Here is a 13,641-nt window from a genome sequence, read left to right on the forward strand (position 1 = left end):
GTGTGTGTGTGTGTGTGGGTGTGTGTGAGTGTATGCGATCGGATCTGTGAGTGTCGGCAGAGGAGCACGGCGTGCTGGAGGAGGCTGGGAGGAGAGAGGCTGATCCTGGGGAAGGCTGGGATGGAGAGGCTGATGCTGGAGACGGAGAGGCTGATGCTGGGATGAGAGAGGCTGATGCTGGGGACAGAGAGGCTGATGCTGGGGACAGAGGCTGATGCTGGAGACAGAGAGGCTGATGCTGGAGACAGAGAGGCTGATGCTGGAGACAGAGAGGCTGATGCTGGGATGAGAGAGGCTGATGCTGGGATGAGAGAGGCTGATGCTGGGATGAGAGAGGCTGATGCTGGCAGGAGAGAGGCTGATGCTGGGATGAGAAAGGCTGATGCTGGAGACAGAGAGGCTGATGCTGGAGACAGAGAGGCTGATGCTGGAGACAGAGAGGCTGATGCTGGGATGAGAGAGGCTGATGCTGGGATGAGAGAGGCTGATGCTGGAGACAGAGAGGCTGATGCTGGAGACAGAGTGGCTGATGCTGGGGACAGAGAGGCTGATGCTGGGGACAGAGAGGCTGATGCTGGAGACAGAGAGGCTGATGCTGGAGACAGAGAGGCTGATGCTGGGGACAGAGAGGCTGATGCTGGGGACAGAGAGGCTGATGCTGGAGACAGAGAGGCTGATGCTGGAGACAGAGAGGCTGATGCTGGGGACAGAGAGGCTGATGCTGGGGACAGAGAGGCTGATGTTGGGGACAGAGAGGCTGATGCTGGGGACAGAGAGGCTGATGCTGGAGACAGAGAGGCTGATGCTGGGGACAGAGAGGCTGATGCTGGAGACAGAGAGGCTGATGCTGGAGACAGACAGGCTGATGCTGGAGACAGAGAGGCTGATGCTGGGATGAGAGAGGCTGATGCTGGGGACAGAGAGGCTGATGCTGGAGACAGAGAGGCTGATGCTGGAGACAGAGAGGCTGATGCTGGGGACAGAGAGGCTGATGCTGGGGACAGAGAGGCTGATTCTGGAGACAGAGAGGCTGATGCTGGAGACAGAGAGGCTGATGCTGGAGACAGAGAGGCTGATGCTGGGGACAGAGAGGCTGATGCTGGAGACAGAGAGGCTGATGTTGGGGACAGAGAGGCTGATGCTGGGAGGAGAGAGGCTGATGCTGGGGACAGAGAGGCTGATGCTGGGGACAGAGAGGCTGATGCTGGAGACAGAGAGGCTGATGCTGGAGACAGAGAGGCTGATGCTGGGGACAGAGAGGCTGATGCTGGAGACAGAGAGGCTGATGCTGGAGACAGAGAGGCTGATGCTGGGATGAGAGAGGCTGATGCTGGGGACAGAGAGGCTGATGCTGGAGACAGAGAGGCTGATGCTGGAGACAGAGAGGCTGATGCTGGGGACAGAGAGGCTGATGCTGGGGACAGAGAGGCTGATGCTGGAGACAGAGAGGCTGATGCTGGAGACAGAGAGGCTGATGCTGGAGACAGAGAAGCTGATGCTGGGGACAGAGAGGCTGATGCTGGAGACAGAGAGGCTGATGCTGGGGACAGAGAGGCTGATGCTGGGGACAGAGAGGCTGATGCTGGGGACAGAGAGGCTGATGCTGGAGACAGAGAGGCTGATGCTGGGATGAGAGAGGCTGATGCTGGGGACAGAGAGGCTGATGCTGGAGACAGAGAGGCTGATGCTGGGGACAGAGAGGCTGATGTTGGGGACAGAGAGGCTGATGCTGGAGACAGAGAGGCTGATGCTGGGGACAGAGAGGCTGATGCTGGGGACAGAGAGGCTGATGCTGGGGACAGAGAGGCTGATGCTGGGGACAGAGAGGCTGATGCTGGGGACAGAGAGGCTGATGCTGGGGACAGAGAGGCTGATGCTGGCGCAGCATGGCGGATGGAGCACGTTTGGGAGTGCGCAGCATGGTGGATGGACCACGTTTGGGAGTGCGCAGCATGGCGGATGGAGCACGTTTGGGAATGCGCAGCATGGGAGATGGAGCACGATGGGGGGTGCGCAGCATAGGGGATGGAGCACGATGGGGAGATGGGACACAATACGTAAATTCTAGAATACCCGATGCATCCCGCTCACCTCTTTCCTTCCGCATTGCAGACAGGACGCAGATAGGAGATGTTCCTCGCTCGCTCCTGCGACTTCATACACAGCAATGTGTGCTGCCGCAAGAACGAGGAACAACATCGTACCGTCGCTACAGCCAAAATAATGAAAATGACCGACACTACACCGATCATACAATACCGACGCCTTTGCGCTCGGTAATCGTAGTTAAAACGATTTACACACTACGATGTCGAGAGCGACGTCAGAAGTGCGTCACTTTCGATTTGACCCCACTGACATCGCACCTGCGATGTCGTAGTGTGCAAAGGGCCCCATAGAGTGTCGTGTTATTTGTCTGAACCTCCACTACTTTGACAGCAAAATATTTATTAATCAAAATAATTATTAACAAAAAAAGACTGGTTGATTCAACAACGGGGTTGTCTAGTGCTGCGCACTTCCATGTCAAAAGCTCCAATGACATATGTGCAGATGTTCTTAGTGCACGCAAACTGTCTGGTGTATCCAGATGCAAAATCATCAGTGCCACTCTTCTCCTCATGCAGAAGTGAGTGGCTCAGATCAATACTTTTAAAGGGAACCTGTCAGCTTATATATGCTGCCCAAACTGTGAGTAGCATGTGTCAGCCACTGGCTGTACGATCACAGCTATGTATGTTTAACGAGCACATAGGCAGAGACCTGTTAGTCACTGTCAGCGGGCGGGGATAATCTATTGGGGACCCGCCTATATGACTAGTCAATAATGTGACTGTTATCAGGGTCTTCATGTCCTTAGGAGACTTGTGACAGGTTTGGGATCTGAGTCTCACATTGCCTTGTGAGACTCTGGATATTAGACGTAGTTGCTTTCTTGTGGTGCCGCAAGGGTTAAGGACTCTTTCCTTGCTGGTAGTTACTGGTAAGTTCATCTCGGATGCAACTGGCTTGTGACTATTCCCATTGTCTTTAGAAAGTCACATGACCCATCATCTTTTCCTTAATATCAGCATTGATTTTTCCTTAAAGGGGTTGTCAATTTACTAATAAACCTTAATAGACTCAGGATAATGTAAGAAATTAAAAAAAACAAAACTAAAATCAACTGGCCACAACCATGGGCCTATTAAAGAGGACCTATCATCTTCTGGGTTAATTCATAAAGTAAAATAAGTTCAAATAAAAACTTTTCTAAAGTATACTGTATATACTTAGAAAAAAACAAAGCAGTTTATTCATATTTTGATCAAAGCTTTGGCACTTTAAGAAGATAAGACTGAAGTTGACTCAAGTTGGGATTCTTTCTATATCACAGTTGTGTGAGGATATCTGCTTCTGTGCCAAGAGATACCATTGTGTGCAGGGAGCCTATTAAGGCCCAGTCACACTAAACAACTTACCAGCGATCCCAACAACGATCCAACCTGATAGGGATCGCTGGTAAGTTGCTAGGAGGTTGCTGGTGAGATGTCACACTGCGACGCTCCAGCGATCTCACCAGCAACCTGACCTGGCAGGGATCGCTGGAGCGTGGCTACATGGGTTGAGCTCACCAGCAACCAGTGACCAGCCCCCAGCCAGCAGCGCCACGTGGAAGCGATGCTGCGCTTGGTAACTAAGGTAAATATCGGGTAACCAACCCGATATTTACCTTGGTTACCAGCGCACACCACTTAGCGCTGGCTCCCTGCTCTCCTAGCTACAGTACACATGGGGTTAATTACCCAATGTGTACTGCAGCTACATGTGCACAGAGCAGGAGCCGGCACTGACAGCGTGAGAGCGGCGGACTCTGGTAACAAAGGTAAATATCGGGTAACCAAGGTAAGGGCTTCTTGGTTACCCGATGTTTACTGTGGTTACCAGAGTCCGCAGAAGCCGGCTCCTACTGCCTGCACATTTAGTTGTTGCTCTGTCGCTGTCACACACAGCGATGTGTGCTTCACAGCGGAAGAGCAACAACTAAAAAATGGCCCAGGACATTCAGCAACAACCAACGACCTCACAGCAGGGGCCGGGTTGTTGCTGGATGTCACACACAGCAACATCACTAGCAACATCGCTGTTACGTCACAAAAGTTGTTCGTTAGCAGCGATGTTGCTAGTGATGTTGTTTAGTGTGACTGGGCCTTTAGAATGCAGCATGTAGGCAACACATGAGGGTCTCTTTACTTCATGCTAATTAGGTGGCAAGATCCAAAATGATCCCTATTGTAGTGTTTCTACTCACTCGGTTGTGATTTGAGGTAAGCACAGGGAGCAGTTTCAGTGATACATCCACGCCGGTTTATTTAGACTTCATAAACCATTCAAGATAACATAACCAAAACCAGTCTTTTATAGCACAAAATGATAATATAAAGCATCTAGTGCACACAATAGTGCGGGTTCACACGCTCAGGTTAATGTCCAACTCTCATTCCCTAGCAAAGAAAAACAATACTGGAGATCTGAACACCTAAACACACAGACCCTGAAGGAGACAACTAGTCTTAATTTTACTTGCCGTACCACATACCAGTGTGGGGATATGTGAGCAGCCAGTCCGACCAATCTCTCTGACTGCTCTTAAACCTGGCTCTGACATACCCTATTAACTTTCTCTGCATGAAACATGCTTGAGCCTGCTTCCAGGCTTTCCTCAGCAAGGCTACCAACCTCGATGATACAGCAGCTGCATGAGAATAGAAGCAGCACAGGTAAATCCTACAGGCTTCGCTGGGTGCTTTGATTAAGATCTACATACATATAAGACTAATGTTGGCTGAACCTGCCGATCTCCACCAGTTTGGTTGACAGCTTAATGTGTATGGGGTGGCAGAGACAACTGATCGTTTGGGTAGCTGACGATCGGGCATGTCAGATTTCGGACTGTCAATCACTTTGTTCTACTAGAGATAAGACATCTGGCAATAGCTCCTTCATAGATAACAGTGGATTGCTTGGCCGGATGAGAGCTCCCTTGTAAAGGAGAGCTGGCCGAGATGGCGAAAGCTGATAGCGCTATGGACAACAGCCAGTCTGCAGGACCCTTAGAAGCATTTTGAGCACACAAAACGGCCGTCATCCATAATCCATAGCGCTACCTGCTTTCTCCTGTGACCATGTTTTTATTGATTTTCTAAAAAAAGACATTTTATTTGATGGAGAGTGCCACTTTTTGAAATTAAATAAATGAGACCACTCTAAATCCTGCTGCTATAAGTAAAAAGCTCCATTTACCATTCCGATGCTGAATAGAATCATCCCTCTCTCAGTTGGTACATTTCAACCTTACATTTTTGAGCTTACTATAGAAAGGTGTAACTAAAAATTGTGTTGTAATACTGAGAAAAATAAAAAATGGTTTGCTTATCAGATGTATATGAGAAAGTCTTAGAATTTCATCTAATCTAATTTTTGCATTTTTTTTTCAGAACTGATAGGTCCTTTTAATGTGTTATTTTTAAAGAAGTTGACTAGCCATTCAACCTTTATTTTGGAGAAATTAAAAGTCCATAGACCTAACCCATTTATGTAACAATAAGGTGCCTCTATCAAACCATTCTCCAAGCAAAACAGAAGTACTTGACTAAAGCCAGTTAACGGAACATGTGTCGTAAGCATGCTGGGGAGGGAATTAGAACTTACCAAGGAGCTTTAATGGAAAAACACCCTGCTCCAAACAAGTAAGGACTTCACATAGGAGGGGAAAAGGCAAAACAAATTAGATAAATAAACCTTATCAACATACATTACTTAAATCATGTTATTTAGTTGGATGCTGAAAAACAACTGAAATATGACATAGCTGTACAATATACACCTTTTGAATGATAAATTCCCAAGGTTATTTAGTCCTACATAATGTATGTTTCAATATGTGGGAGGCAACAAAATGGGCTATTTTGTCGATTTAAACATGTCTTTAAAGGGAACCTGTCAATTGACTCAACTGGGCAGCCTGACGCAGAGTGTTGCTGCATATTTACAGCTATGTTGTCTTCTCTCTGAAACGCTACCCTCCTGACACATTCCCTATTAACTAGCCTTCATTCTCAGGAACAGTAGACTACCATCAATCAGGATATGATGGAAAATCTTAAAAATATGACCTCCATTACTATGCAGATAAAATTTCTTTCTAAACAAAGTATTTTACCTTTTTTTCCAAAATAAGCTAAAGAAATATTCATATATACTTTAATCGTTATCTTCATTTTTTGCCACCTGTGAATGAGTCTAACGGCTGGAGCTCCAGTGACAAGCACCATTCACTGTAGATTAATATTTAATGGAAACCCACATGATTGGTCAACCAGTAGAAGATGCTAAATAGTTTTACATAATTGGACAGGAATAAAAAGTTGAAAAAAATATTCCCCGTGTACTTATTATATCTTTCTTAGATGATTGGGTCAAACAGGACTTTGGTGGCGATAATTCTTTATTTTATAGGTATATTGTACTGAACTTTCATTTTCAAGTTTCCCATCTTCTTGGTCATAGCAGATTGTGCTATGACAACTATTTAATTCACAAGTAGATTAAATTATGTCTAGAAATGACAAATAAACACAGTTTCAGGAAATGATAGATGTGGGGCTATGAACTGCATTGATTGTGCCCAATCTCAGGAATCATCTGGAAAAAACTTCAGTAATAGTGAAAATGTGTATTAAAGCCTCTTTAATGTACTCTCTTTGGTAGGTGCTGTCCAATAGTCATTCTAAAAAGGAAATGTGCTTGACAAAGAGAGCCCAATAAGAGCACTCAATAATAATAATAATAATTTTATTCATTTATATAGCGCTATTAATTCCATAGCATTAATTCCATAGCTCAATAACACTCATGTGGAGAACCGCTGATTGACATGGTCCTCCTCCTGAAGCACTATAGACACAGCATTTTCCGAAGGACCATGGTAGCAGTAAACAGAACCACCAACTCCATATTTAAGATGTTCTTATTTAAATAGCACTGTGTAATGTCATTTTGCTTTAAATGGGTTTTCCGAGGCTTACACACTAGTGACCTATCCTCAGGATAGGTCATCAGTTTGAGACAAGTGGTGGTCTGGAACCTGGCTACCCCACTGACCGGCTGACAACTGCTCCAGCAGTGGCAGAATGTAAGCAATGTGTAGAGTGGAAAACCACAATGCAGTACATTGTTTAGTGACCACTGCTAAGAAATGCTGTTTATCTCAGATTCAAGTGAATGTAGATACTGAATGGTCATCAGTACATAAATTACAGACAATCCCTTTATCTCTTGCCTTGGGTTATGGGAGATTACAGCTATATACTGCATGTAAAAGAACTTCAGTACATGTGCTGATGGGTCCTTCAGGACCCATAATCTGACAGATCAGTGCTATCATAAGAACACTTGACATCATGGAAACCAATCAGCTCTAATTTTCCTAGCATAAGTAAAAAAATTAGGAGAAGAGACTTAATTGGCTTCTGTGGGGAAAAGTAATCAAATTAATACTGAGCTACTACCTTGCGGTATGCCAAGATTGGAGTGAAATATTTAAACATTCTTCAAATATTTGCAACAAACTGCTCTTTGCAGTCATACATAGGGGAAATAAAGGCAAAGCTACAATGGCATGCAAAAGTTGCGCAAGCCCAGTCAAAATTACTGTTATTGTAAAAAGTTAAACAAACTGAAGATGAAATGATCTCCATAAGGCATAAAGTTAAAGAAACATTTCCTTTGTATTTTAGACAAAAAAAAATTAAAATCTTTTACACTTTTAAATTAACAAAAAAGGAAAATGGGCAGATGCAAAAGTTTGGGCACCCTGCATGGTTAGTACCTACTAGTACCCCCTTTGGCAAGTATCATAGCTTGTAAACACTTTGTAGCAGCCAAGAGTCTTTCAATTCCTGTTTTGAGGGATTTTCATCCATTCTTCCTTGGAAAAGTCTTCCAGTTCTGTGAGATTTCTGGGTCATCTTGCATGCACTACTCTTTTGAGGTTTAGCCACAGATTTTCCATGATGTTCAGATTAGGGGACTGTGAAGGTCATTGTAAAACCTTCAGCTTGCGCTTTTTGAGGTAGTCTATTGTGGATTTTGATCTGTGTTTAGAATTATTATCCATTTGTAGAAGTAATCGTTCTTTTCAACTTCAGCTTATTTACACATGGAGTTAGGTGTACATTAAGAATTTGTTGAAATTTCATTGCATCCATTCTTCCCTTTATCTGTGATGTGTTCCCTGTGCCATTGGCTGCAACACAACCACAAAGCATGATTGATCCACCCCCATGCTTAATGGCTGGCAATATGGGCTTTCCATGAAATTATTTTTTCTCCACATATACGTTTGATCATTGTGGCCAAAGGGTTCTATTTTAACCTCATCAACCCACAGGACTTGTTTCTATAATGAATCAGACTTGTTTAGATGTTCTTTTGCATACTCCTGATGCTGAATTTTACAGTGAGGACACACGAGACACTTTCTTCTAAAGACTCTTCCATGAAGGCCATAATTGTGCAGGTGTCTCTAAACAGTAGAACAATGTACCACAACTTCAGAGTCTGCTAAATCTTCTTGAATGTTTTTGCAGTCAAGTGGGGGTTCTGATTTGCCTCTCTAGCAATCCTACAAGCAACTCTCACAGACCTTTTGCCTGTTCTCCCAGAACGTATCTGTCCCACTAGGTATGGGGAAGTACCACATGTACGGCAACAGGGAAGGGAAACCCTGTGACTAGGGAAGGGGGAGATCGTGACCCCTGACCAAATCTTCCATTGACCCCTGGTTCCCCTGACTAGATAGGTTCCGCACCTATGTGCTGAGCAGGATACCTGACCTGGACATACCCTTGAACTGGGCCCTAGGTAGGGAATGGATGGGATGAAGACACAACGCTTTGATATCTTCTTATAGCCTCTTGCTTTGTGAGCCTCCACATTTTCACTTTCACAGTGCTACACAGCTGCTGTTTTTGGCACAATATTAGAGGAGGCTGGGTTTTTATAAAGCTGTAAAATTTGCATCACCTGGCCTGTAAAATGCTTGTAATGTAAGTGCGCTTTTGGTGCATTTTTGTTAATGTATTTTTTAAAGGAGAAACAAACTATGATAAGATATGATAGGATAGGATAATGGAGCGATAGCCAGCTTTGACAGACGTTCTTTTAATTTTTGGGAGGTAAAAGAAAATGATGTAGGAACAGCAGCAGCTGCAGGCTGCAACCCTTAGCTGTATGCACTACTTTGGCTGGTAATGAAAAATAGAGACGATCCCACACTTTTTTTAATTTGATTTATTTAAAAAAAAAAAATGACATGGGGTCCCCCCATTTTTCTATTACCAGCCAAGGTACAGCAGACAATTGGGGGCTGATATCATTACGGTGGCACTTTCCAGCCTAACAATAGCAGCTCACAGCTGCCCCATAAGTAATCCACACAAGGTCCCATGACAATTCAGCTCTGCTACATCCTTGTCCTGTCACAGCGATTGTCATAGAACATGACTGCCAGCTGTGAGTGCAGACAGAGCCGCAGCAATCAGAATGAACTGGGGTGAACCTCTGACGTCACAGCTACGGGTCCCGCAGTTCGGCCTTTGTCACAGCAGTGATGTCACGGGTTCACCGCTGTGAGGGTCACGCCACTACTGAAGTGATTTGTGCTCATGGGTGGAGGACTCCAGCTGTGACCGCAAATCACATGAGTGATGGCACTGCTGATCTCGCGGCTCACTTCAGTCACTCGGGTGATTTGCTGTCACAGGTGGAGGGCTTCAGCTATGGCAGCGGATAACCTGAGTGACGCCACCACTACGTGACTCACTTCAGTTGCTGTGTGGAGCTCACAGCAGGCAGTCTTCTTCTATGGCGCTCGCTGTGAGCATCAGATGTAGCAGTGCTGGAAGCGTCGGGGGACCTCGTGTGGATTACGTCGGACCTGGAGGGGTGTTTGGAGTGTTTATAAAGTGGTGAAAGAGTTGCTTTTTTTTCTTTTATTTCAAATAAAGGATTTTTTGGGTGTTTGTGTTTATTTAGTTTCCCTTACAGATTAGTAATGGGGTGTGTCTCAGATGCCATTAACTCATTATTAACCCAATTGCCACCGCACCAGGGTAATCAGGAAGAGCCGGTAAAATCCTGGGGCTGTTGCATCTAATGGATACGGCAATTCCGGGCGGCTGCTGGCTGATATTTTAAGGCTGGGGGGCTTCCAATAACGTGGGTCTCCACACCCTGAAACTACCAGCCCTCAGTTGTAAGGCTTTATCTTGGCTGGGTATCAAAATTGGGGGACCGCACGCCGTTTTTTTAAATTATTTATTTAACTGCACGATGTAGACACGTCCACCTGTGGCTGTAATTGGTTACAGTCAGAGAACTGTCACTCAGCATAGGGGCGCGTCTGACTGCAACCAATCACAGATGGGGGGGAGTGAATATGAATGATCCTAATGAGTGGGTGCAGTGAATATGTAATGAGGCTAATAAGCTAATAATCAGGAAGAATGAGAGGCCGCGAAAGCACTGTGACAGACGCACGCGCCACTAATTGGTGAGTATGTAGTGCTTGCAGAGAGACAGAGAGAGAAAGAGACTTCGACATGCCAAAATCACTCGAGCATTGATTTTGCCATTCTGGAACTAAGTTGGTGAGCTGCATTTTTGTTGACAAAACCGCAGGTAAAACGTATGCAAAATGCAAACAATTTGTAACCATGCATTTTGTCATGCGTTTTTCATCCCCTCATTGATTTGGGGTGACAAATGTTGACAAAAACACAAGAAAGAATGAACATGCTGCTTCTTTTTTTGTCACAAACTTTTGTCAAAAAAAGTGCTGACAAATGAATTGCAATGTGTGCATAGCAAATCTGACTTCTCATAGACTTTGCTTGGAAGTCAAATGTCAGAAAGTTCTGACAACAAAACTGCAGCAAAAAAACGCAACAAAAACCACAGCATGCACATGTAGCCTTAGATCATTTCATCTTCAACTTCCTTAACTATTCACAATAACAGTAATTTCAGTCAGGGGTGCCCAAACATTTGTATCTCACTGTAAACCTAGTAACAATGAAAAAGACTGCTGGAACACCATTGCAAATGTGAACAGGGTGCTAGCTAAAAAATACACAATTTATATAACACACATACACAAGCAGGTTTTAACCGCACATAGAGCTAACACTTAGTTAGGGATCCGAGCTAAATATCTCTTTTTTTCAAATAATCCTTAGCAGTCATGCAATGTCACATTTTCAATTTTTCAGATGGCTAATTGTATTTTTCATATCTTTATGTATCATAGAGCAGTTATGCTTATTCATATTTCTCTGAATTTGGTGTGCAGCTTTCACTTCATATAGATTGTGTTAATTTTGGCTAGCACCCTGTTCACATTTGCAGTGGTGTTCCAGCAGTCTTTTTCATTGTTATGCAGTTTTTTTTCTGTCTGAGAACCCAGTCCCGCCCTTCAGCATGTTTATTTAATTCCCTATATAGCCAGGTCCCTGGCTTCCCATACACAAACAGGTTTTAACTGCACATAGAGGTAATATTTAGTTAGGGACTCAATAAATAAGAGATTACCGTGAAGTGGTTATCTGGCAGTAATGAATTGATCAATACATTAGCTAAATATCTTTTTTTTCCGATAATCCTTAGCAGTCACATTTTCAATTTTTCATATAGCTAATTGTATTTTTCATATCTTTATGTATCATAGAGCAGTTATGCTTATTCATATTTCTCTGAATTTGGTATAAACCTAGTAAGGTGTTTATAAAATTATTAACTTGTCTGTAGACAAAGTGCAAAGAAAAGGCAACTTAGATGGAAACTGTACTTTCAACAAACTTTGCATAAATAAATAGTACAAGTAATTCTAAAAACATTGTTACATCAGATAATTCTGCTTCTTTCTCCCAACGTTGAGACACTTCTTTCTCCACCCCCAACCTCAGGAACTCAACATTCACTTAAAAAACACCCAAACACGTGAAACCAGTTTTTGTCAAAGGAGGTCAAACTGCCAGTACAGTGATGTGTCAGGTTACACAGCATATTATACTCTGTGTAGAGGGGAGGAAGATTGAGGAGGTGAATGACAAAACAAGCAGAGATACAGAAAAATTGTGCTGAGCTATCTAACAAGTCTTTTACCTCACCTTAGAGATGCATTAGTCATTACTAATTTAATCAATGCTGCCTTTGTCTGTGTGCTTGATTAGACAGGCCTACCAGAAGATGATTTTATAGTCAGCATAAATGATCCAATCATCTAACTAATGCTCTTTTGTTGAATGTTTGCCTGCATGTGTACACAAGCCAATATAGGGCAGACAAGCGTTCGAACAAATGCTTATTCTTGATTATCGGTTATATGTTTCCATATTCGACTTCTTTCATTTTTAGTTGATCATGGAGCTTACACATGGAAAATACTGTATAATTTATCTACATACCAATTCAATATAATCTTGCACAATCTGATATAAAATGTATACACTAAACTTATATAATTTCTTTAAAATGTCAGAAGAATGGCCAATGGATGGCACTCATCACAGCCATATAGTAAAGCCTTTGTTAAATATAAATCAGAAACACTAGGCAATCATATATATATGAGATAGTAAAAAATGTATTTGCAATCAAAAAGTGAGTGTTCAACTGTACAACGTTTCAGCCATTAACTCTGACCTTCATCAGATACACAGATAGTTTAGGCAGAGAGAAGTGGATCAAGCGCTATGGGAGAAGCGTGGGATACCAGGAGTATTGAATTTCACCACTACAGTTATCTAATGCTTCAACCATAGCGCTTCTCCCATAGCACTTTATCACAGGTTACTCCACTTCTCTTTGTATAATGTACCTGATGAAGGTAAGAGCTAATAACGGAAACATTGTACAAAAGAACACACATTTATTTATCATGCCTTGTTTATATAGCACCAACTTATTCCACATAACTTTACAGAGATTCTCATCACTATCCCATTGGGGCTCACAATGTAAATCCAGTATCAATACGTTTTTGGAGTGTAAGAGGAAACTGGAGAACTAAGAAAAAACCCCCACAAACATGGGGAAAAGATACAAATTACAGGCAGATGTTTTCCTTGGTGGGATTTGAATCCAGGCCCCCTATCACGAAGTGACTTAGGTAAACCCAGGGAAGCCAATACTGGCCCTAAAGCTGGGGCCCCTGCGCTCACCCTAACCCTGGAGGTACCCTTGATGGTTGGGAGGTCCAGGTCACCACCCTAGGCCCAATCTCCTGTCCTCATCTGTGATGTTATGACCCCACTCCACAACCCATGAATGAATGAGCAAGAACAGGAGTCAACGCCTCACCAACAAATATGAACAGACAGGGGTAATGACAACGACAAAACCTACTCGTACACACGACAACCACACATAAAGGAGCTACAAAAGGTGCACGAAGGGAAACAACATAAAAGGGGGAATAAACAGACTACTGAGGAACTTCGAAACCAGAAACAAACACACCTGAGAATCCTGCAGCAGATAACAATGCTGCAGACAACAGAACTACTGAGAGAGAGAGTATCAACACAACTCCTTCCACCT

At 43.7% G+C, this 13,641-nt stretch overlaps 1 protein-coding gene across 4 annotated transcripts in view; it reads right to left on the reverse strand.

The window, feature by feature from the left end:
- Nucleotides 1-13,641, reverse strand: part of BCAS3 (BCAS3 microtubule associated cell migration factor) — a 1,792,248-nt gene that overhangs the window by 998,454 nt on the left and 780,153 nt on the right. For 3 of the 4 annotated variants that reach the window (XM_075336241.1, XM_075336239.1, XM_075336243.1), the window contains exon 18: nucleotides 5,692-5,736. The exons of the other annotated variant lie outside the window; for it this stretch is intronic. In XM_075336241.1, coding sequence (XP_075192356.1) covers nucleotides 5,692-5,736 — 45 coding nt within the window. The remainder of the gene's footprint in view (nucleotides 1-5,691; nucleotides 5,737-13,641) is intronic. 4 annotated transcript variants of the gene reach the window in all.

The sequence above is a fragment of the Anomaloglossus baeobatrachus genome, chromosome 2, assembly GCF_048569485.1.
Source record: "Anomaloglossus baeobatrachus isolate aAnoBae1 chromosome 2, aAnoBae1.hap1, whole genome shotgun sequence".
NCBI lineage: Eukaryota > Metazoa > Chordata > Amphibia > Anura > Aromobatidae > Anomaloglossus > Anomaloglossus baeobatrachus.